This window comes from Oncorhynchus masou, chromosome 13 (assembly GCF_036934945.1).
Source record: "Oncorhynchus masou masou isolate Uvic2021 chromosome 13, UVic_Omas_1.1, whole genome shotgun sequence".
NCBI classification, from domain to species: domain Eukaryota; kingdom Metazoa; phylum Chordata; class Actinopteri; order Salmoniformes; family Salmonidae; genus Oncorhynchus; species Oncorhynchus masou.
In genome coordinates, this window is record NC_088224.1 from 51,161,752 (window position 1) to 51,183,003 (window position 21,252).

The following is a 21,252-nucleotide window of genomic DNA, read 5'->3' on the forward strand; positions in this document are numbered from 1 at the left end:
TCCTGGATGGTGAGGAGATCAGCCCCAGTGATGTACTGGGCTGTCCGCACCACTCTTTGTAGCGCTTTGCTGTCAAGGCTGGTGAAATTGCCATACCAAGCGGTGATACAGCCAGTCAAGATGCTCTCGATGGTGCATCTGTAGACATTTGAGGATTTGAGGGCCCATGCCAAATCTTTTCAGCCTACTGGGGGAAAGAGGAGCTGCCGTGTCCACTTCACGACTGTGTGGGTGTGTGTGGTCCATGTTAAAGTCCTTAATGACGTGGACGCCAAGGAACTTGAAGCTCTTGACTTGCTCCACAACAACCCCGTCGATGTGGATGGGGGCATGCTCTCCCCTCTTTCTCCTGTAGTCCACAATCAGCTCCTTGGTCTTACTGACGTTGAGGGAGAGGTTGTTGTCCTGGCACCACACTGCTAAGTCTCTGACCTCCTCCCTGTAGGCTGACTCATCGCCATCGGTGATCAGGCCTACCACCTCTGTGTCGTCAGCAAACCTGATGATGGTGTTTGAGTCATGCGAAGCCATGCAGTTGTGGGAGAACAGGGAGGACAGGAGGGGACTAAGTACACACCCGAGAAGCCCTTGTGTTGAGAGTCAGCGTGGAGGAAAAGTTGTTGCCTACCCTTACCACCAGGGCCTGGCCTGCCAGGAAGCACAGGATCCAGTTGCAGAGGGAGGGGCTCAGTCCCAGGGTCCATAGCTCGGTGATGACCTTGTTGATCCTTGCCTTCAACAGCAGTTATATTCTGATCAATTAACAACAATGGAGAAATGAAAAACATCAGGAATACAGCAGCCCTTTAGAACAGGAGCTCTCCAGCCAAGTTAGATAGACCTTGTTATGCTTTGTGATGAGAGCTTTGTGGTACACAGTTAGAACCTTGAGTTTTCCCAATGCCTGACAATGTTACCTGACCAGAAATAAACTCTGTGCCCTATGATTGTTAATACAGTGTTGTTCAGAGGGTGGCGTCACTGGCATCCGAGATGGCAGAGCAGGTGTCGGGGGAGTGCCAACGACAGGGGGCTTGGGCGACCCTGGGAGAGGGCACAGGGGCGAAACTTCTGTGTCCCGACACTGGCTCTGTCCTTAGCAAGGAGGACATCATAGGTGAGACCTCTTACCATACTGCACCAGGCTTGAAACCCGAATGCTTTTAATCATTAAATAACAGATACAGTATCTTACAGTACAGGCACACAACTGCAATAAACAGTCATTCTAGAATCTATTATCTGTCCCTGCTAAATTTGAGAAGTTCAGAGAAATACATATTTTATATGAATGAAGATTAAAAAAAAAATAGTAGTTACACACAGGAGTCACCCTGATTTGTGTTGCGTTCACTCCAAAGCTGTAGCAAGTGAAATGACACCACCTTGTGGTAGAAAGATGTTGTCAATGGGACAATATACGTATAATGTAAATCAGCCTATGTTCCAGTCAGATGATTTTGCTTCATAGACACATTGGCTGGGGTAAGAGACTAAAGTCAGATTTACTGAAATATTGTTATAAAGTTTGACATATTGCTTCCTATGATGTGGATCAAATTATTTTCCAATTTCATTTCTTACAGCCCCCGACGGGTCAGTGCGTGCCTGTGGAGCGGTCCAAACAGACTCTGTCACAGGTCTCATACTACCGAAACCCCACACCCACATGCTCCTGGCCAGCGGGCACAGTATGCCAGTGCCCACTGACTTCTTCCTCCACCCTCAGACTGGCAGACTGCTGCCCATAGCTGGCAACGTGGGCTATGACCCAGCCAGCTCTATCCTAGTCTTCACAACAGACTCATGTACAGGTGAGTCAAGAGTGCTGTGTGGTAACCACAACTAGAGATCGATAGTACATGCATTACGACTTTGTAATGCACTCTAACTTTGTAAGTTTATGTACAAAACACATACAAACAATTCACTTTCACTTTTTAAAGGAATAGTAGTGATTTAGATTCACTCAAATCCAAATGTATGATTTAGACAAGGTTATAGATACTTAATGTCCTGCTCCTTGTTATCAGGGGATATGAGAAAGTGGGAGTTTCCCCTCCTGCCGTTTGTGCCATACCCCCTCTCCCGCCATTCAGCCCAGCCTGTGACCACCCAACTGAGAGGCCTCCGCCCTGGACAAAGACTGCTGCTAGGGAGACCCATGTGTGACCCTGACACAGGTGTCCTGGTGCCCATTTTAGCTGTGACCATCCACCCTCAGACTGGGCTGGTGTACCCCCTGGGAGGTGTGCATGTGTGCCCCCTCACCCGACTGCCCCAGCCCATCCAGGTGGGCTCTCCCATGTTGGACCCCATGACAGGAAATGTGGTGCTGATTGCCGGAGTCAGTCTAGATCCAATAACAGGTCAGTACTGCCTGAGTGAACAAATTACCCCCATAAAATACTGTAGTATTACTATATTTATATACTATTCACTGTAGTGTTTTACAGGCTTTACTAAAGTGTTTTTGCGGTCACCTTATAGGCCTACTGTCATTAGCGTATGGATTGGTTGCGCATTGGTGTCTAGTTGTAGGTTAATTTTCTAGTGAAATTGTTGACTGGAGCAAATCGAGTCAAGACCAAGAGACAAGAAGGGGAACAAGGGGTCTGAGATAGAGTCAAGACCGCGACCAGAAAAATACGAGTCCAATTCAAGACCATGATTGTAATTTTGTCAAATCACCACCATAATAAGAGTTCAAAATGCCCAGTATGGATTTATAAAATAATGATTATAATAATATAAAAATTATTATAGTTATTCTCAATGATTTTCTGATTTAATCTTTTCAGTTTTTGTTGAAATCAGGATTTTTCTTTGCTGGTCTCTGGGGATATGAATCTAGCTAGCGAAGTCAGCCATTGGCTAGGCCATCAGAAGCTAGATAAAGGCATCTACCATTCAACTTTACAAAAACTTATAGAAACTTCTGCCTTCTTGAAGGCCAACAAGTCACTGTGCAGTAGCGAGCAGTAGTTTTCCTATGGTCCGGCTAGCTAGCTTTTGTTGCCGGCTAGTTTGCAGAGGCTGCAGCAGGTGTTATCAAAGTGGATGTTGTTGCTCATTTGTTAGCTTCTCCTTTTTCAAGAATAACTTTCAAAAATAAGTTAATTTGAAAATCATCATCATCTGATGAGTGGGACTGTGTTTGTTTATTGCAGCGTGCTTGCTGTTAGCCATCTCTATGAAAATAACTTGTGTGTGTGAAACATTGTTGCATTTAACGTAGAACTGACAGCATTTTAGCAACATGAAATTGTATTAAAATCTGTTCATATACACCCCCAGGAAGAATATGATACTAAAAAAAAACAAATCTGACAAGCGACCAATTTGGTCATTTTCACGTTTTCATAAATTCTTAGAATGTTTGGGAATTACGTATACTAAGGCATTTGTGAAAATGTTATAGCAATCAATATAGAGTGGGAAAGCAGCCATGGGTTTGGACAATTTATAGACACTGCAGTGGATAGTGATTTACATTTGTGGATTGGGGATTTACATTTGTGGATTGGGGATTTACATTTGTGGATTGGGGATTTACATTTGTGGATTGGGGATTTACATTTGTGGTTTGGGGATTTACATTTGTGATTTACATTTGTGGATTGGGGATTTACATTTGCGAATACATTTGGTATGATGTTGATCCCATATACCTCACTCTGACCATTTTTACTCGCCGGAGCAGAGCTGGTTAGGCTGTTTACATTTTATCTACAGCGTACTTGACTAACTTTTTTTGCCCTAATGTTTACGGACACTGGTCATATTCAGCAGTTGTTGCATGTTTGTAAATTCATCAGTTGTTCTGCGCTCTGGCACAGTCAGAAGAGAGTGCGAACGCAAGACATATGCTAACTGTATAACAGTTGTTCAAGTTATGGCAAGCTAACCAGATGATACCTGCATCTCTAGCTGTGTATAGCCACCGAAAAACAATATGATATTAGGGGAAAAAGTCAGTCACTCACCCACTCCTCCAATGGCAGGATATGACATCCTTCTAGCACAGGCCTGGGCAATTATTTTCCATGGAGGGCCACATTAGAATATATTTTTTTGCCATTGCAGGCCAGAATCGTATTACAAAATCAAATACAATTTTATTGGTCAAATACACATGGTTAGCAGATGTTAATGCGAGTGCAGCGAAAAGCTTGTGCTTCTAGTTCCGATCATGCAGTAATATCTACTAATCTAACCATTTCACAACAACTACCTTTTGCACACAAGTGTAAAGGAATGAATAAGAATATGTACATATAAATATATGGATGAGCGATGGCCGAACGGCATAGGCAAGATGCAGTAGATGATGTAGAGTACAGTATTACCATATGAGATAATTAATGTAGGGTATCATTATATAAAGTGGCAATGTTTAAAGTGACGAGTGATACATTTATTACATCCAATTTGTAATTATTAAAGTGGCTAGAGATTTGAGTCAGCATGTTGGCAACAGCCACTCAATGTTAGTGATGGCTGTTTAACAGTCTGATGGCCTTGAGATAGAAGCCGTTTTTCAGTCTCTCGGTCCCAGCTTTGATGCACCTGTACTGACCTCTCCTTCTGGATGATAGCGGGGTGAACAGGCAGTGTCTCGGGTGGTCGTTGTCCTTGATCATCCTTGATGATCTTCCTGTGACATTGGGTGGTGTAGGTGTCCTGGAGGGCAGGTAGTTTGCCCTGGTGATGCGTTGTGCAGACCTCACTACCCTCTGGAGAGCCTTCCGGTTGTGGGCGGAGCAGTTGTCGTCCCAGGCGGTGATACAGCCCGACAGGATGCTCACAATTGTGCATCTGTAAAAGTTTGAGTGTTTTTGGTGACAAGCTGAATTTCTTTAGCCTCCTGAGGTTGAAGAGACGCTGTTGCGCCTTCTTCACCACTGTCTGTGTGGGTGGACCATTTCAGTTTGTCTGTGATGTGTATGCCGAGGTACTTACAACTCCTCTCAATCTGCAGACAGTTCTGTACAGTATGCACGAAGCAAGGATTTTAAAGTTTAAAAAACATTTCAAAGCTCCCTGGCTCTGGGCATGGAACGCAGTAGACTTGTTTAACTTTAACCCGTTTGAGAACCTGAGCAAATAAATGGGAGGTAAAGTTAGACCCCAGATCTGACTGGATGATTTTTGGAATCCCAAATGTTGAAATAAATTAAGTTAACTCTTTAAATACTGATTTTGAAGTTATGGTAAGGAAAAAGCTGCCGAATATCTGGTTTCTTGACACGACAGTTAATAAGTAGCTATGACCTGACTTGGACCTTGGTAAAGGCCCAACACAATCGATAATAAGATGCTCAAAAGGTTGCCCTGCGGCTGGTATTGGATACAAAGGTGCTGGCTTTACAACCTGGTTTGGCTTGCTTGTGCGCTGACACGTATCACAAGTTTTAATAAACTGAGATACATCCCGCTTTAAACGTGGCCAGAAAAAAATAACGAAGTATGAGATCATGACTTTTACGAACACCCATATGACCTGCCACATCACCATGTGATGTTTGCAACACTTTATTTGGCAAAGTAGTAGGAACAACTATTTAAAGACTGGTTCTCCTAGACCCTGATCATAGTGTGGAACCCATTTCCTGTCCAACAGCCCAACAAGAAGAAAATAACACTGAGCACTATTCCTCACCACTGAATCAGGAACAACTTTATCAAACAGATCAGTTAAGTTAGTATCGGCCTTTTGCTCAGCCATCAATTAATCTCTAGAATTAGTCAACTGTTCTGTCTGGAGTTTGACTGGCAACTCAAGACTTTCTGGCTTACTCTTACTCTGAAACATTTGGGTTGCCATCTACCAGGGACACAACACCATCTGAAATAAAGGCCGAAAAATCAGTGGGAAGACTGAGAGTCAAACTCAACGAGTGGCTGAAAAAGCCTACCCTGGTGGTCAGAGGCTGCAACAGGACTTGCCATCACAGCAGGTTTAACTTGACCTGACTTTTTGGATTTAAGCAGAGGACAAGCTTTCTTCCAATGTCCTTCAACTAAACAGTAGCGACAGTTATTAGCATTAACCAGTGCTTTAATCCTCCAGACCCAAACTTCTGCTGAGGTCTTTGGAAAGAAGCCCCGGAAAAAGGTGACCTACTATTCCTAGGAGTAAAGTTATTTTTATGGTACATGTCACTGTTTGACTCAAAATGGCTTTTATGTGTTAGCCTGTACTCATCTGTAAGGATTGCTGTATCACTTGGAGATTTAACTTTACGTTCATTCATGTATGTAGCAACCTGGTCAGACACAGAATGAACTGTTGAACTGTTCTAACATAATCAAATTAGACAGACCTTCAAAAATACTGTGAGCGGACCAACTAATTGGGCGTCACTCTAAAGTGGGAAGGTGGAATAAACGAGTCAGGAGTAGGTTTTCTTGATTGAACATAGTTCTCTATTGAGGGCATTTAGTCAACAAACACTCCAACATAATCAATGAAAATCTCCCAAGGAAAAACATACATCTTCTCCAGATCAAACAGGAACACAATAGGATTATCTTTAAACTACAACAAAGGTCACGGGATTGTCACCGTCTTAATGGTTCTTCATGGATCGCTCCTCTGTCTCGGTGGCCATCTTCCAGAGACAAGTTCCCCCACCACCCCTCTCTGCTGGTTCCATACTCTCTCTTATAGGGGAAGGAGAATATGTCATTAGTACCGTCATCTGTGCTTAATTGCCTCTGGTTACCTTGTCTCCCATGCCTTGTTGGGCTACTATCCGTGAGCCCAGCCTGCCCTCTGGTGGTCCTTCCACAGTGCTAACTTCAGAAGCTGTACACCAACGATTAAATGCAGAAGTCAAATCACGAACAAACTCAGAATAGGTTTGTGAATCTATTCTGTAAAAGTCTCACGTTCTTTATCTGTAAATACACATTGCAAGTACACATTGCAACAACATAGTCATGTCCAAATCTGACCAAGCTCTAGCTTCCGCAATACGCTCAAATAAAGCAAAGTATGTGTCTGGATCTGACTCACCAAATTTAGGCAACAAACAAAGATTCTGTGAAACATCAAACTGTGGTAGTCCTTCTGGTCTATTAGCATCTCTCAATCGCTCTAGCTCCCTTTGCTGCTCAAAAGTTAATGAAGGGCTAGACTGAAAACCTGCACCCTCACTACTAGCAGACTGACCCCAAAAAACACCCATTTCTCTAAGACCCTGCTTTAATCTAGTTTTAACAGTCTTTTTTTTTTAGCAACAATCTCAATCTGATAATGTTCAGCAATTTCAATGAACTGCTCCTTAGTACATAACTCTAAGGCTACTTCTGAAGGAGCTTGAACAAAACTACCCAGAATGGAAGACATTTTCCTCAACCAATACAACTATTACAAATGCTCAAACAAAAACACAACTCACCTGCTGTCAGTCTGGGTTCAAGGACAGGAGCCACACCCCACTATCCTCCAAAAACTACTAACTAACTGGCCCTGGTCTTCGTCACATGTGGTGGGGTTTTATGCACACAAAACCAGTGGGGTGGAAAAGACAACCAGAAACTGGCGGCCCCCCCCATAACCACGGAGGTGCTCCGGAGCTGATGTAAGGGAAAAGGGAAAGGGATGCTCTACCCACGTTCACTGCCACCGAAAACAAAAACACCACGAGCCTCCTATTGACACTCACTGATAAGCCTGAACATGAGGACTCCCACCTGAACAAAACCCAGAAAAACCCAGAGTGAATTGCTAACCAAATTTAGCTACCAAGCTAACTGAACCAAAAGAACACATGGCTCTCAATGTTCTCTCCAATATTGGCCCAACCAAAACATCCCCTCCAACAAAAGATTTGGCAATCTGAACTAAACTAACCCAAGTTAACTACAAAACAATAAATCAAATAAGCCAGATTACAAATAAACAAACATATCAATAAGACAAAGACAATCTAGACAAAACCTTAACCAACTATAACAAAATGTTAAAGTAAGACTAGAATACAATTAACTTTAACTTACAGATGAGCCCCCACTTGTCACAGGCCGGCTCATTTTGTCAAAAATGAGGGGACGCGAACAGGTATAGGCCAATTAAAAAATTTTCTTTATTGTAAACAAAACTATTAACTTTAAACTAAGAAAAAGGAATGAGGTGTGGAAGTATCATAATGTAAGGTGTATGTAAAGTGCATGGATGCGTGAATCTGTGTGTGTGAATGACTGAGTGAAAACTATGCAAACTACAAAAGAACAAACAAATACCTGGAGAGAGAGAAAGGTGATTAGTGACAGTTTAAATACTCTGATCCCAGGTGACTCCAATCACTAACGGAGGAACCGCCCCTGCAATGCAGAGGAGCCGTGACACTGCCGTCCAGTCGATGTGGATAGGGGGGTGCTCTGTCTGCTGTTTCAAGAAGTCCACGATCATCTCCTTTGTTTGTTTTATTGACGATGAATGGGAGGTTATTTTCCTGACACTACACTCTGAGGGCCCTGACCTCCTCCCTGTAGGCTTTCTCGTCGTTATTGGTAATCAAGCCTACCACTGTAGTGTCGTCTGCAAAATTGATGATTGAGTTGGAGGCGTGCATGGCCACGCAGTCATGGGTGAACAGGGAGTACAGAAGAGGGCTGAGAACGCACCCATGTGAGGCCACAGTGTTGAGGATCAGCGGGGTGTAGATGTTGTTTCCTACCCTCACCACATGGGGGCGTCCCATCAGAAAGTCCTGGACCCAGTCCCACATGGCGGGGTCGAGACCCAGGGTCTCGAGCTTAATGATGAGTTTGGAGGGTACTATGGTGTTAAATGCTGAGCTGTAGTCGATGAACAGCATTCTTACATAGGTATTTCTCTTGTCCAGATGGGTTAGGGCAGTGTGCAGTGTGATTACGATTGTGTCGTCTGTGGACCTATTGGGGTGGTAAGCAAATTGGAGTGGGTCTAGGGTGTCAGGTAGGGTGGAGGTGATATGGTCCTTGACTCGTCTCTCAAAGCACTTCATGATGACGGAAGTGAGTGCTACAGCGCGATAGTCGTTTAGCTCAGTCATCAGATGTACAGTCCTTGTCAAAGCCTTCAAGGGAAAATTACTCCTCCTGACCCATCAAGTAGAAGCCAACATTCTCACCCACCTTGCGACACTACTAGTCTGTTCCCTATCATTTGACCAGCGGGAGAAGTATACATCGCTGCTGCGTGCTTTGAACGGTGAGTTTTCTTGTCGTTTTGAGGATTTCAAAGTGTAGGAAAATGACATGCTGTTGGTTTCCTCTCCTTTCACCTTCAATGTGGATAATGCTTCCAATGACCTGCACCTTGAGCTTATCGATCTTCAGTCTGAAGCAGTGATTGGAGAACTATTTAAACAATGTCACTGACAAGGTTTTATGCATCTTAAAACTACCACAAATATGATAAAATCATGATTTTCAAGTGTTTGGTGCATGAGTTTCTACATATTATCTGCAAAAGTTCTGTGTCACCCTCACTCTACAGTTATAATACAAGCCTACTGCTAAAGGATGGCATAACCCTTTGAATTATGTTGCAAGTGCGCAAAGCATGACAATCTCACATTAGTTGTGACCAACATCACAAGTTATTTTTTCAATCAAATATTGGACATTGTTTATGAAAACATTGCAACAAAAATAACACATACCTTTTCCAACAAGTTGTCTGTATGGAAAATTGCAATATATTTATGCACTCGGCACAGCCAGAAGAGGACTGGCCACCCCTCATAGCCTGGTTCCTCTCTAGGTTTCTTCCTAGGTTTTGGCCGTTCTAGGGAGTTTTTCCTAGCCACTGTGATCCTCCACCTGCATTGCATGCTGTTTGTGGCTTTAGGCTGGGTTTCTGTACAGCACTTTGATATATCAGCTGATGTAAGAAGGGCTATATAAATATATTTGATTTGTAATTTGTACTATTAACAATATATTCCATGGATTTACTGACCACAATCCATTTAATTAATATTATTAAGACGTTTTGGTTATTTGGCGTTAGGAGACCACAGTGCATGGAATGAAGCAGTGAGATATGTGACATAGCGTTGTTTCTGCAAAATGTTCACTGCTAACGTGGGAGGCCAAGAGTACGGGGCGCTTCATTTCGGTCGCGCAGAGACCCCCACTCCGAGTCAGGTCTGAGCCCCGGATGTTCTGAATGTCAAGTGACGTTCCCTGTTACTGTCCTTTCAGAATCACGAAACTGCCACACACTGAAGGCCCATAGCTTCTCCACTGCGCAAACTTGTCTATAATAGATAAAAGGCTGTTAAGATACCGTATTAATGTTTCAAGAAAGGAGTGTATATATTTGGCCTGGTTTTATGCACTGACTGAATGGAAGCTGATGATTATGAGATTTTTTTACTCCGCTGATCTCGGGGAGAAATTAAGTCCTCACTGGGGTGACCGAGTCAAGACCGAGTCAAGACCGAGTACAAATGTTTACCACACCGAGACAAGACCAAGACACTCAAAATGTGGTCTTGAGACCTGATTCCAGACCGGTCTGGAGTACTACAACACTAGTAAGCACTACATGATCAAGGGATACTACAGTGTGTAGTATAGTATTCTCCAGTATACTACACAATTCTAAGTAAGCCTTACATAATCGAGGGATACTACAGTGTCTAGTATTCTACAGTATACTACAACATTCTAAAGTAAGTATTACACATGGCCAAGGGATAGTACCGTGTGTAGTATAGTATAGTATAGTATAGTATACTACAAATGTCTATAGTAAGCACTACATTATCTAGGGATACTACAGTTTACTTCATAATTCTATAGAATTCTATAGTAAGTATTATAGTATTCTATAGTAAGCTTTAGTATATTTTTATGTGGGTACTACCCAACTTCCATGGACGTTTGATGCAGTCCCAATACGGGCACCATACTGGTGTTTTGAAACACTAAACAATGTTATACCAATTATTTTGGGTTTTAAGATCTTTAAGATAAGCAAAGTTAAAAGTAGCTCTGCAAAAAAGACAATAGCCTATTAACTGGTGACTTAACCATAATTAAGACCAGGAGTTTTCCCTGACCACTTGACCTGAACCAGGAAAAACTGTAACTAGGACACTACTAAGTTTCTCTGGGTTAGGTCAAATGGTAAGGACAAACTCCTGGCCCTACACATAATGTCATATCCCCCTCTCTAGGAGCGGTGCTTCCAGTAGGCGGCCTCCTCCTGGGTGAGTCCTTCATCGAGCCCCTGAGCAGCATGGTGGTCCGGGTGGGCGGCGGTAGCATCCGGGCTGGGAAGCTGGTGCCTCATGCCGGGGGGTTCCAGGCTCTACTGAACAGCCAGACTCTGGTTGCCCGTATCCGCCTGGTGGAGCTTCTGCGTGGTCTCAGAGAGGACTGGGGCTCTGGGGAGATGGGTTTGCTGGGTCTGCAGGCCCAGAGGAAGGAGACTGAGCTGGGACGGATCCAGGCTGCAGCCAAGGAGTTGGAGCAGGCCTGGGGGAAAGGGCTACACTGTCACCTGCAGCTGCTGAGCCGGCTGGAGACCCTGCTGGACTGGGCCTGGGGCGTTGTCCAAGATGGTGGCGTCCAAGGTAGGTTGTTTTCACACCTGCTTGTGTACTTTGCCAGTTATTTTTGTCCAGGATTCAATCAGATCAGCCTTAACCCACGGTAACCAACAACTGGATAACTTATCATTGCTTTTGTTTAGGTGTGTCGGAGGTGTAAATGCATTGAAACGATCAAATCCATAAGCGGCACCCAGCATTATACCTGTTGTGGACATTGCCATCGCATTAGTAGAAATCCCATGCAGTTTGAACACTGGGATTTGTGATGTAATTTACACCTCATTTAGGCTGACATAAATACTTATTATTTTGTTTTAATGATTTTCAATTTAAGAGTCATAATTTTCTGTATAGCCTACACTTTCTTGTTCTGAACTTCTCACGCGGGTGGGATATAAGGAGTCGGGATGGTTATGGTTTTGTGACAATGACCGCAAGGTTAGCTGCTGATGGATGTGACAGCTCCAATACAGTCTTAACAAGAGCAATAAAAAGCTATGCATTTGTCAGTTACAGCGGGTTAACGATGATCTGATTGAATCCTTACTGCTAATCCAGATGTTTAGAAATAGAGAGAATGGAAGGCCAAGTTTAGGCCCATTAGTCCGTTTTGTCCGTTAAAAAGTTCCACTGTCTTCTTGGCCGCCCCTCCCTTATTCCCACTGCTTTCGGGGTAAAAAGGGTTAAGAGTTATGGGGACCTGACATCTGTATCCTACTACCTTAGGAGAAATCCATCTCCCTGGTGCTGATCTGTCCCTGCCGGCACTGCCTGGGATGGAGTATCCTGATCCACATGGTTCTGGCCTAACGGTCCCCATCCTGGGGGCTCAAATGGACCCTGTGTCAGGACTCGCTGTCCCCCTGGCTGGAACCATGGAGGACCCAGATGGCAAAGGTGATTGGATGATGGATGGATGGACTGACTGATTGCCTGGTACAGAAGTACATTTAATATATTTGCCATACATTTATAGTATATCATATCAGTATTTCTGTGCTACTGTATGTTATTCGACAGGACTAGTTGCGATTCGTTTTGGGGCCCTGACAGTGGACCCTGTAACAGGGGTGCTGGCTCCTGTTGTGGGGGTTCGCCTGGATGTGTCCAGACAGACTGTTGTGCCTGTTACTGCTTCATACTGCCTGGCTCTGGGAGATAATACTGACAGTGTGCTGGTAAGAAAGATACATTACACTGGTTGTGTTTCTTTTCAACACGTTCAACTTGGCCATTGTCAATATACATGTTCCCAAAATGGCAGGTAAAGCACATAAGGTGGCTCCAACACATTGCGTTTGAGTGCTTTTCAGTCCCTTGTTCAAACAACTAACATAATCAACACATAGTGGTTGAGTTCCATAGGATAAATCACACATATCTCTTTTTGACTTGTTGTGGTTGCCAGGTGGAGGCCCTGCGGAAGGAGTGGTGTCTGAGGAACAGGTACTGGAAAGAGGAGAAACAGAAGGAGGAGGAGCTGCTAGGGGATCTGGATGCAGCTCTGCAGCACTGTGTCCTTGTGGCCACTCAGGAGGACTCTGAGCAGGTAAGCTGAACTAGGCTGGGCAGGCAGATGGATGGGGCTGCTCAGTCCGCAACAAACAGGAAATGATTTGTCTTATGCTGAATTGTTTGAACGCATACATGTCCTTTTGATTTATGTTCATCTCCCTAGTGGCATTACTGTATAATGGAGATCTTTATCCATTCTTTGTGTGTGTGTGTGTGTGTGTGTGTGTGTGTGTGTGTGTGTGTGTGTGTGTGTGTGTGTGTGTGTGTGTGTGTGTGTGTGTGTGTGTGTGTGTGTGTGTGTGTGTGTGTGTGTGTGTGTGTGTGTGTGTGCACTGAAGGCCCACTGGGTGGACAACGAGAGGCAGCTGAGGGAGGCTGCAGCGGAGCTTCATGAGGCTGGCCAGTCAGAAGCCCAGAGGAGAGCATCCCAGCTCTCAGACCTGTCTCTGCTCCTGCCTCCTCACGTTCTGCTCATCCTCACTCAAGGTATTGCAAGTCTGGCGTGACTTCAGTTAATTGTTAGAGAGTGGATTTGGATAGGCTTATCCATAGCTCAAAGCTATATTGTAATATGCTTTTGATGGCATATTAGGCTACCTTGTGATGTGTGTGTACATTTTATGGATTTGAACTTCATTTAGAATAAGGAATTCAGAGGAGGAGAGTAACAGTGGAAAAAGTGGTGGCTGGGATTGAGCCCCGGTCTCCTGTGGGGAATCATAAATGTGGCTTATACGGTGTTACCACAACTCAGCATGTGTCTGTGTGTGTGTCTTACTGTGTTTAGGTGATGATAAGGAGTGGGAGCAGCAGTGCTGCTGGCAGACAGAGCTGGTGGCTGGGCTGGACAGGGTAAACGTGTGCGTGGAGAAACTGCAGCAAGACCAGGAAAGATGGACAGCACAGAGAGGAGAGCAGACGCCATCAATCCATGTCATGGTCAGATCTAGCATAGTTCAATCCGATTATGCAAACATATAGATTAAGTAAACACTAGGGGCCGGTTTCCCGGACATAGACTAAGCTTAGTCCTAGACTAAAAAGCTTGCTCACTAGAAAAATAAAATCCTTTTACGGTGAAGATAAATTGTATAATTTATTAAGGGGAGATGGAACGTAATCTGCAGATGAATGCATGTTAATGTACAAGAAATGAATGTGTCACATTGACTCACAAATATGGACATGTGTTGTTTTGAGTCTCTCTTGTATGTCTCCCAGGATGGGAAACTGAGACAGAGAGAAATATGGGAGCAGCTAAACTCCAGGCAGGCAGAACTAGATGCTGCTCTTATAGCGCTGCGTTGTGTCCGAGAACTCTGCCAACTCCGTGCAGATACAGCGCAGGTAAGCACAGGCGGAAAGCAATACAATCACGGTCAGTTATGATACAGCCTGGATTAAAACCAGGGTGTCTGTAGTGATGCCTCAAGTACTGAGATGCAGTTCCTTAGACCACTGCGCCACTCGGGAACCCAATTGGGAAGGTGACCAATGTTTTGTTGTTTTGGCTTTGTAATCCAGAACTTTGGATTTGATACAATGACTATGAGGTTAAAGTGCAGACTGTCAACTTTATTTTCATCCATATCGGGTAAACCGTTTAGAAATTACAGTACCCCCCCCCCACCACCCATTTTAGGGGACCAAATGTATTGGGCATTTTGTGCCCAATAGAAATGAATGGTAAATAATGTATTATGTCATTTTGGAGTCACTTTTATAGTAAATAAGAATATAATATGTTTCTAAACACATCTATGTTAATATGGATGCTAACATGATTACGCACAATAATGAGTGAGAAAGTTACAGAAGCACAAATATCACCCCCCCCCCCCCCCCAAAAAAAAAAATGTTTGGTTAGCATGTCTTGGGGGCCTGATATTTGTACCTCTAACTTTCTCACTCATTGTTACTCATGATTCATTCAGGATTATCCTTAGTCTTGGTAGCATCCACATTAATGTAGAAGTGTTTAGAAACAAATTAAAGTGACTCCAAAGTGACACAATGATGCATTATTTACCATTCATTTCTATTGGGTACAAAAGCAATTGAAACACAACCAAAACAAACAGCAAATCCATCCGAACAATTTGAAGTCACAACCTTGATGTCGTCATTGCGTGCTGTGCATATTGGACCAAATACATAATATATTTTGATTTAACACTTTTTTGGTTACTACATGATTCCATATGTGGTATTTCATAGTTTGGATGTCTTCACTATTATTCTACAATTTTGAAAATAGAAAAAATAAAGAACGCTTGAATCTGTAGGTTTTCTAAAACTTTTGACCAGTAGTGTATACTGTAAGTTAAGTTCTAGCAATTCCTTTGGTCCCCTAAAATGGAGGGACTATGTACAAAAAGTGTTGTAATATCTATACGGTTCACCTGACATGGATGAACTTTATCTTTGACCTAATAGTCATTGTATAATTTCACAAACAATTGTTCAGGCTCCCAATATTTTTGGAGCTCACTGTATATTTGTTATTGAATGAACTATTTCTTTAATATAGTCAACTCGTGTTGCCATTGAGCGTATATTTCTATCCAGTCTGTGTTATCAGGTTCCTTCTGGTACAAGGAGTTTGGGCTGGCCAGGCTGATGGTCCCCAGTAACCCTTTGAAGGTGGTGTCGTTGACCCAGCAGAAAGCTGTGCCTCTCCTGGAGCGACTCATTCAGCTTCTGGAGGAGAACAAAGAGCCAAGTCTCTCTCCGAGCACCTACCGCCAGCGCATCTCTGGTACCTCAGCAAGCATTATGTTGCATTTTTCAGTCTTGTTTTTTTATGATAAGGATGTTTCCATAGCTTTTTTTGTCAAATGTGTGTTTGTAGGTTTGTCAACAAAACAGACGTTTGGATTGGAGACATGTTCTCGTGCATGGACAGAGTCCGTGCCTGTGGTTAAAGGTAGGCACAATAGACAGTGGCCCTAGTGGGTCAGATGGCTCGGTTGGTTGGAGCATGGTACTGGCAACACTAGTGTTGTGGGTTGTTACAGACTTAGACTCTGCTAAATGATCACACTGTTCTATGTGATAGAACCATTCTACTGCGGTTGCTCGTTGTTCATAAACACTGCCTTATCTATGTAAAAAGGGATCTATTTTTTGATGAGTTACTGTTGTTTAACAGTGAGAGAGATCTATGAAGGAATCTCCACCCAGTCTCTGAGAGACCCAATGAAGGCTCAGACTCAGGACCAGGATTCGAAGGGCCCCAGTGTCCCCCAGCCCAGTCCTACTCACTCACAGACAGCTCACAGAAAAACTGCCATGTCTGACATACACTCACAAGGTAAGATTTAATTGATGAATGATTTAATAAATTAATTACCTTTACTTCATCATAGGCTCTGCTGATCATATTTATGAAGAGTCCTAACGATATCCCATTCCTTCACAGAAGGCGAGCCTATGAAAGAATCTGTTCAGCAGTCACATGTCTGTGTCCCCACACTGTCAGGTAAAGAACAACATTGAAGTGCTGTTTATTACACAAAAAGACTTAACATGACTATTATTTTGTCTTCACTGTAACTGTGTGCAGAGAAATTGTAATCTCATCTCGTTTCAATTCTACTCAAGTGCTTTGAATATGTCTCTACCTTGTGGGCAACATATTGACTACGTATAGTGTTTGGACGAATTACAGAGGTTCTCAAACAAGATCACAAGGATGTTGTTGTAAAAAGTACCCCTGAGATAAGTTATGAGTGTTTCATAATGGCATGTAAATGTTTGTGTGACCTGCTATATGTGTACAGTATGTGTGCATAGTATAAGTCTGTGATGATGTTTCCCATACAGAGGGGGAGTGGGATAAACTGCTGGAGCTCTCCCCACTCTTCCAGCTTCTAAAGCGTGTGGAGAGGAAGCTGAGGGGCCCAGCGCAAGATGCAGGACTTCTGAGGGGGGAGCTCGATGGTGGGTTACACAATAGCCTGTAGAGTAAAACGCAGATTACAAACGTCCTGTGATGTGTTTGGGCCAAGAATTGTAGAGATTAAAGAGGACCCTCACACACATGATTGCTCCGCCACGTACCACAATATATGATAACCGAAACAACACACAATAACAAACAAAACAATGTTTCTTTTTATGTGTACTTCTCTTGTTGCAAACCTTTAGTCACCAAATAGTTTGTACCAAAAACAATAACCAAACCCCCCAAAGAGGAAGTCAAGGATGACACTGGCATGGAGAAAGATCTGACTAAGAACATACTGTACCACCTCTTTGAACAAAAGGCTTGGTGAGGGACACTTTTCAGCCAGCCCTTGTTCAACACAAATGTAATTTGACACGGTAGTAGTTCATATTTGAGACCAACTCTGGCGTTCAATAAGGAATCAGTAAGAAGACTATTTCAGAAACAGTTCAAGTCTAAACAGAGAAACGGGACAGGAAGGAAGACAGTTGTGAAGCTTCATCATGGGACTGATGGCAGGATGGGCAAGATGCTTTATTAATCGAGGTGAGATTAGGTATCATTTTTGTGTGGAGCACTTTGAAACAAACTGTCATGGTATGCACTATACAAATGTTTATTTCAACTAGTAATTTAACTACATTTTGCAGTAACTTGGTGGTATTTGAACTCATTTCAACTTAGTTAATTACTTTTTTTGCCATGTAGCGGTGTAGCTAACTACTGGAACTATATAATAATTCTCTTTCTTTTTCACCATCAGGCCTGCTAATTCTCACTTGAATCATTGTTTTTGTGATTAATAAGCTAAATTACACATTACAGTATGTTACCATATGACCCCAAAGTGATCTGTTCTTGGAATTTGTAGTCTGATTTACATATGATCATTTTTCACTAAGTACTGTAGTTTAGATTAAGTGAACGACTTTTTCAAAGTAACTTTAGTTAAGTAAAGTATACTTGTGTTAAGGGTAGCTTTAGTGTAGTTTAACTTCTTCCAGTGTGAAGTGATCGGTATCTTGGTATACTATATTTACAGAGTATCTTCCCTAACACTGACCATCCATCATAATAAAATCACCCGACCACCATGGGGAAAAAGCAGCTAAGGTGTCTGACATAGCAACAAAACACCACAGCTGCTTCTTCTCCTTCGATGTTTCACAACACCGGGAGTCATTATTCCTCTCCGTTTGACGGTCGTTGAAAACATTTACATTTGAGTCATTTAGCAGACTCTCTTATCCAGAGCGACTTCCAGTTGGTGCATTCATCTTAAGGTAGCTAGGTGAGACAAGGTGAGAAAACCGTAGAAAATACATAGTAATATGATTTGTTTCAGTCTGACTGTGAAATTAATCACAAAATTACACAACAAAAATGCAACCAAAAGGCCAAAACGGACCACTTGTTCAGGGAAAATCTCAACCAGCTGTGTTTGTGAAGGAACTAGAAAAAGATCTGAATCAAAGTGAAAACAAGCCAAGACAAAATAGCCATTGACAAAAAGACAATCCCCTGTCAACGACTGCTTTGGTGCTTTCATAATTATTACCAAATGTCCCACCCACAACACTCAGTACAACTTTACTTGACCTAAAAATGTATGCTTTCAATTGTGATAATACACAGCCCTTTGAGAGTTCCTAGACTACTTGTGCTACGTGAAGTGTGAATTGATAACCCAGCAAGGAGAAATGGACAACTGGATTTATGGATTCTCTCTGAATTTCAGGCAGAGCGAGCTCTTTTATTGACTATCTGGATGCACAGTGGGAGTGTGAAGGAGAGCTGCTCCTTCTTGACCCAGGTCGTCTTAATCCCAGAGAGTTCCTGGTCTACCACCATGGACTATTCCTACTGCAAACACTACACACTCTCGAACTGGTTAGTCACTCACTTTCTCTCCCACATACTGAAAGAGGTTAGTGAAGGGTCATCATTCAAAGCATTGTTTAACTCATCTTTCCTATCAAAAGGAGATGAATTAATCATATGTGGTCTTTACGGTCTGTCTAAACCTATTTGTCTTTGTCAATGTGAATGTTCTTAGCACCAATTGTTAATACTATTACTCCCATAGACTCCAGCAGTGTCACTCCAGATAGCAACTAGTCTTCCATCCAATAACTACAAATACAACGCCTTCCGGAATTCCTTCTTTTATCAGGTGATGTCCCAATTTCCACTGTATGTGCATGAGAGAGATTACATTTCTATTTTGGAATCAAATATGCATTGGGGGAACAGTGTGCATGTTGTACACGATAATCAACATCAATAAAAATCTATTTCCCTTCCCTGACAGCTCTGAATCTTGCAGTTTAGCTTCTGACGTTTGTGATGTTAACATCTGTGCCACATCTGTTTGCTACTAACTGATGTCGTGTGTTGGTAGGAGGCTGAGAAGACAGTGTTTGTGCGTCGCCAGAGACTGCAGTCTGTGGGAGGATTCTCTCTGCTCCTCTTGCACTGTCTGTCACATGTCGCTGTTGGGGACATGAGCGTCGACTCCAGTCCTACCTTCCAACGGGCTTTCTTCAAGGTGCTGCCAAACTCTGTCTGCGTCCCAGAAAGCAACCTGTTTCCAACATAGTGCACTACATATGACCAGAGTCGCATGGTCCCTGGTCAAAAAAGGGCATTATATTAGGGAATAGGGTGTCATTTTCTCCCCTAAAAAAAGTAATCCCACCACATACTGAGAACTGAATCCTCGCAGAATTTATGTGAATCTTTGTGTCAAAAGGATCTCTAGTTTCAGTGGAAACACTACAAATGTATTGCCCAATAGTATGTGGACACCCCTTCAAAATAGTGGATTCGGCTATTTCAGCCACATCTGTTGCTGACAGGTGTATAAAATTGGGCACAACGCCATGCAAGCGCCATAGACAAATATTGGCAGTAGAATGGCCATACTGAAGAGCTCAGTGACTTTAAACGTGGCACTGTCATAGGATGCCACCTTTCCAGTTCGTCAAATGTATGCCATGTTTGGGCTGCCCTGGTCAACTATAAGTGCTGTTATTGTGACGTGGAAACGTCTAGGAACAGCAACGGCACAGCCGCAAAGTGGTAGGCCACACAAGCTCACAGAACACGAATGAAGAGTGTAAAAATCGTCTGTCCTCGGTTGCAACACTCACTACCAAGTTCTAATCTGCCTCTGGAAGCAACGTCAGCACAATAACTGTTTGTTGGGAGCTTAATGAAAGGGGATTCCATGGCCGAGCAGCCGCACACAAGCTTAAGATCACCATGAGCCATACCAAGTGTCGGATGGAGTGGTGTAAATCTCTCCGCTATTGGAGCAGTTGAAAAGTGTTCTCTGGAGTATGGAATCACACTTCACCATCTGGCAGTCTGACAGGAATCTGGGTTTGGCGGATGCCCCAATGCATAGTGCCAACTGTAAAGTTTTAGTGGAGGAGGAACAATGGTCGGGAGCTGTTTTTCATGGTTCGGGCTAGGTCCCTTAGTTCCAGTGAAGGGTAATCTTAATGCTACAGCGTACAATGACATTCTAGACGATTATGTGCTTCCAACATGGTGGAAACAGTTTGGGGAAGGTCCTTTCCTGTTTCATCATGTTAATTCCCCCGTGCACAAAACGAGGTACATACAGAAATGGTTTGTCGAAATCGGTGTGGAAGAACTTGACTGGCCTGCACAGAGCCTTGACCTCAACCCCACCTGTAGGATGAATTGGCAAGCCGAATGTAAGCCAGGCCTTATCGTCCAAAATCAATACCCGACCTCACTAATGCTCTTGTGGCTGAATGGAAGCAAGTCCCCGCAGTAATGTTCCAATATTTAGGGGAAAGCCTTCCCAGAAGAGTGGTGGCTGTTATAGTGGCAAAGGGGGATCAACTCTCTATTAATGCCCATGATTTGGGATTTTGGTCATATAGTCTACCTTTGTGCGATTGTAGTCTGTCACCGTCTTCTGGTCAATGCCAATTGCAACAGTGGGATGCATGGTGCTGAGGACCATGCACCTCCCCTCTCTGTTTGTTCACTGTTCCGAGCAGGTCTTCTTTACAATCAACTTGGCTGCCAGGGAAATTGATGTAAAGAAGTTGTCCATAGACACATTTCTGTCTTTGTCCATGTAAGGCTCCACGAGTCTCAAAATCACAGTCTCAGACCGTCGCTCACTCGTTGGCCTGGTTTAATCTTTCCCCAGATATGGACAGCCATTGAGCAAATACTTGGTTTCGGCAT

The 21,252-nt window shown here is 43.3% G+C and overlaps 1 protein-coding gene across 1 annotated transcript in view; it reads left to right on the plus strand.

Moving 5' to 3' along the window:
* Positions 1–21,252, plus strand: part of si:dkey-103g5.4 (uncharacterized) — a 56,518-nt gene that overhangs the window by 17,299 nt on the left and 17,967 nt on the right. Inside the window, exons 14-31 of the mRNA XM_064984196.1 lie at positions 960–1,117; positions 1,587–1,814; positions 2,034–2,369; positions 11,181–11,579; positions 12,285–12,455; positions 12,579–12,736; positions 12,967–13,107; positions 13,412–13,559; positions 13,861–14,012; positions 14,295–14,420; positions 15,642–15,831; positions 15,925–15,999; positions 16,225–16,386; positions 16,495–16,554; positions 16,899–17,015; positions 18,761–18,912; positions 19,109–19,195; positions 19,424–19,570. Coding sequence (XP_064840268.1) covers positions 960–1,117; positions 1,587–1,814; positions 2,034–2,369; positions 11,181–11,579; positions 12,285–12,455; positions 12,579–12,736; positions 12,967–13,107; positions 13,412–13,559; positions 13,861–14,012; positions 14,295–14,420; positions 15,642–15,831; positions 15,925–15,999; positions 16,225–16,386; positions 16,495–16,554; positions 16,899–17,015; positions 18,761–18,912; positions 19,109–19,195; positions 19,424–19,570 — 3,007 coding nt within the window. The remainder of the gene's footprint in view (positions 1–959; positions 1,118–1,586; positions 1,815–2,033; positions 2,370–11,180; positions 11,580–12,284; positions 12,456–12,578; positions 12,737–12,966; positions 13,108–13,411; positions 13,560–13,860; positions 14,013–14,294; positions 14,421–15,641; positions 15,832–15,924; positions 16,000–16,224; positions 16,387–16,494; positions 16,555–16,898; positions 17,016–18,760; positions 18,913–19,108; positions 19,196–19,423; positions 19,571–21,252) is intronic.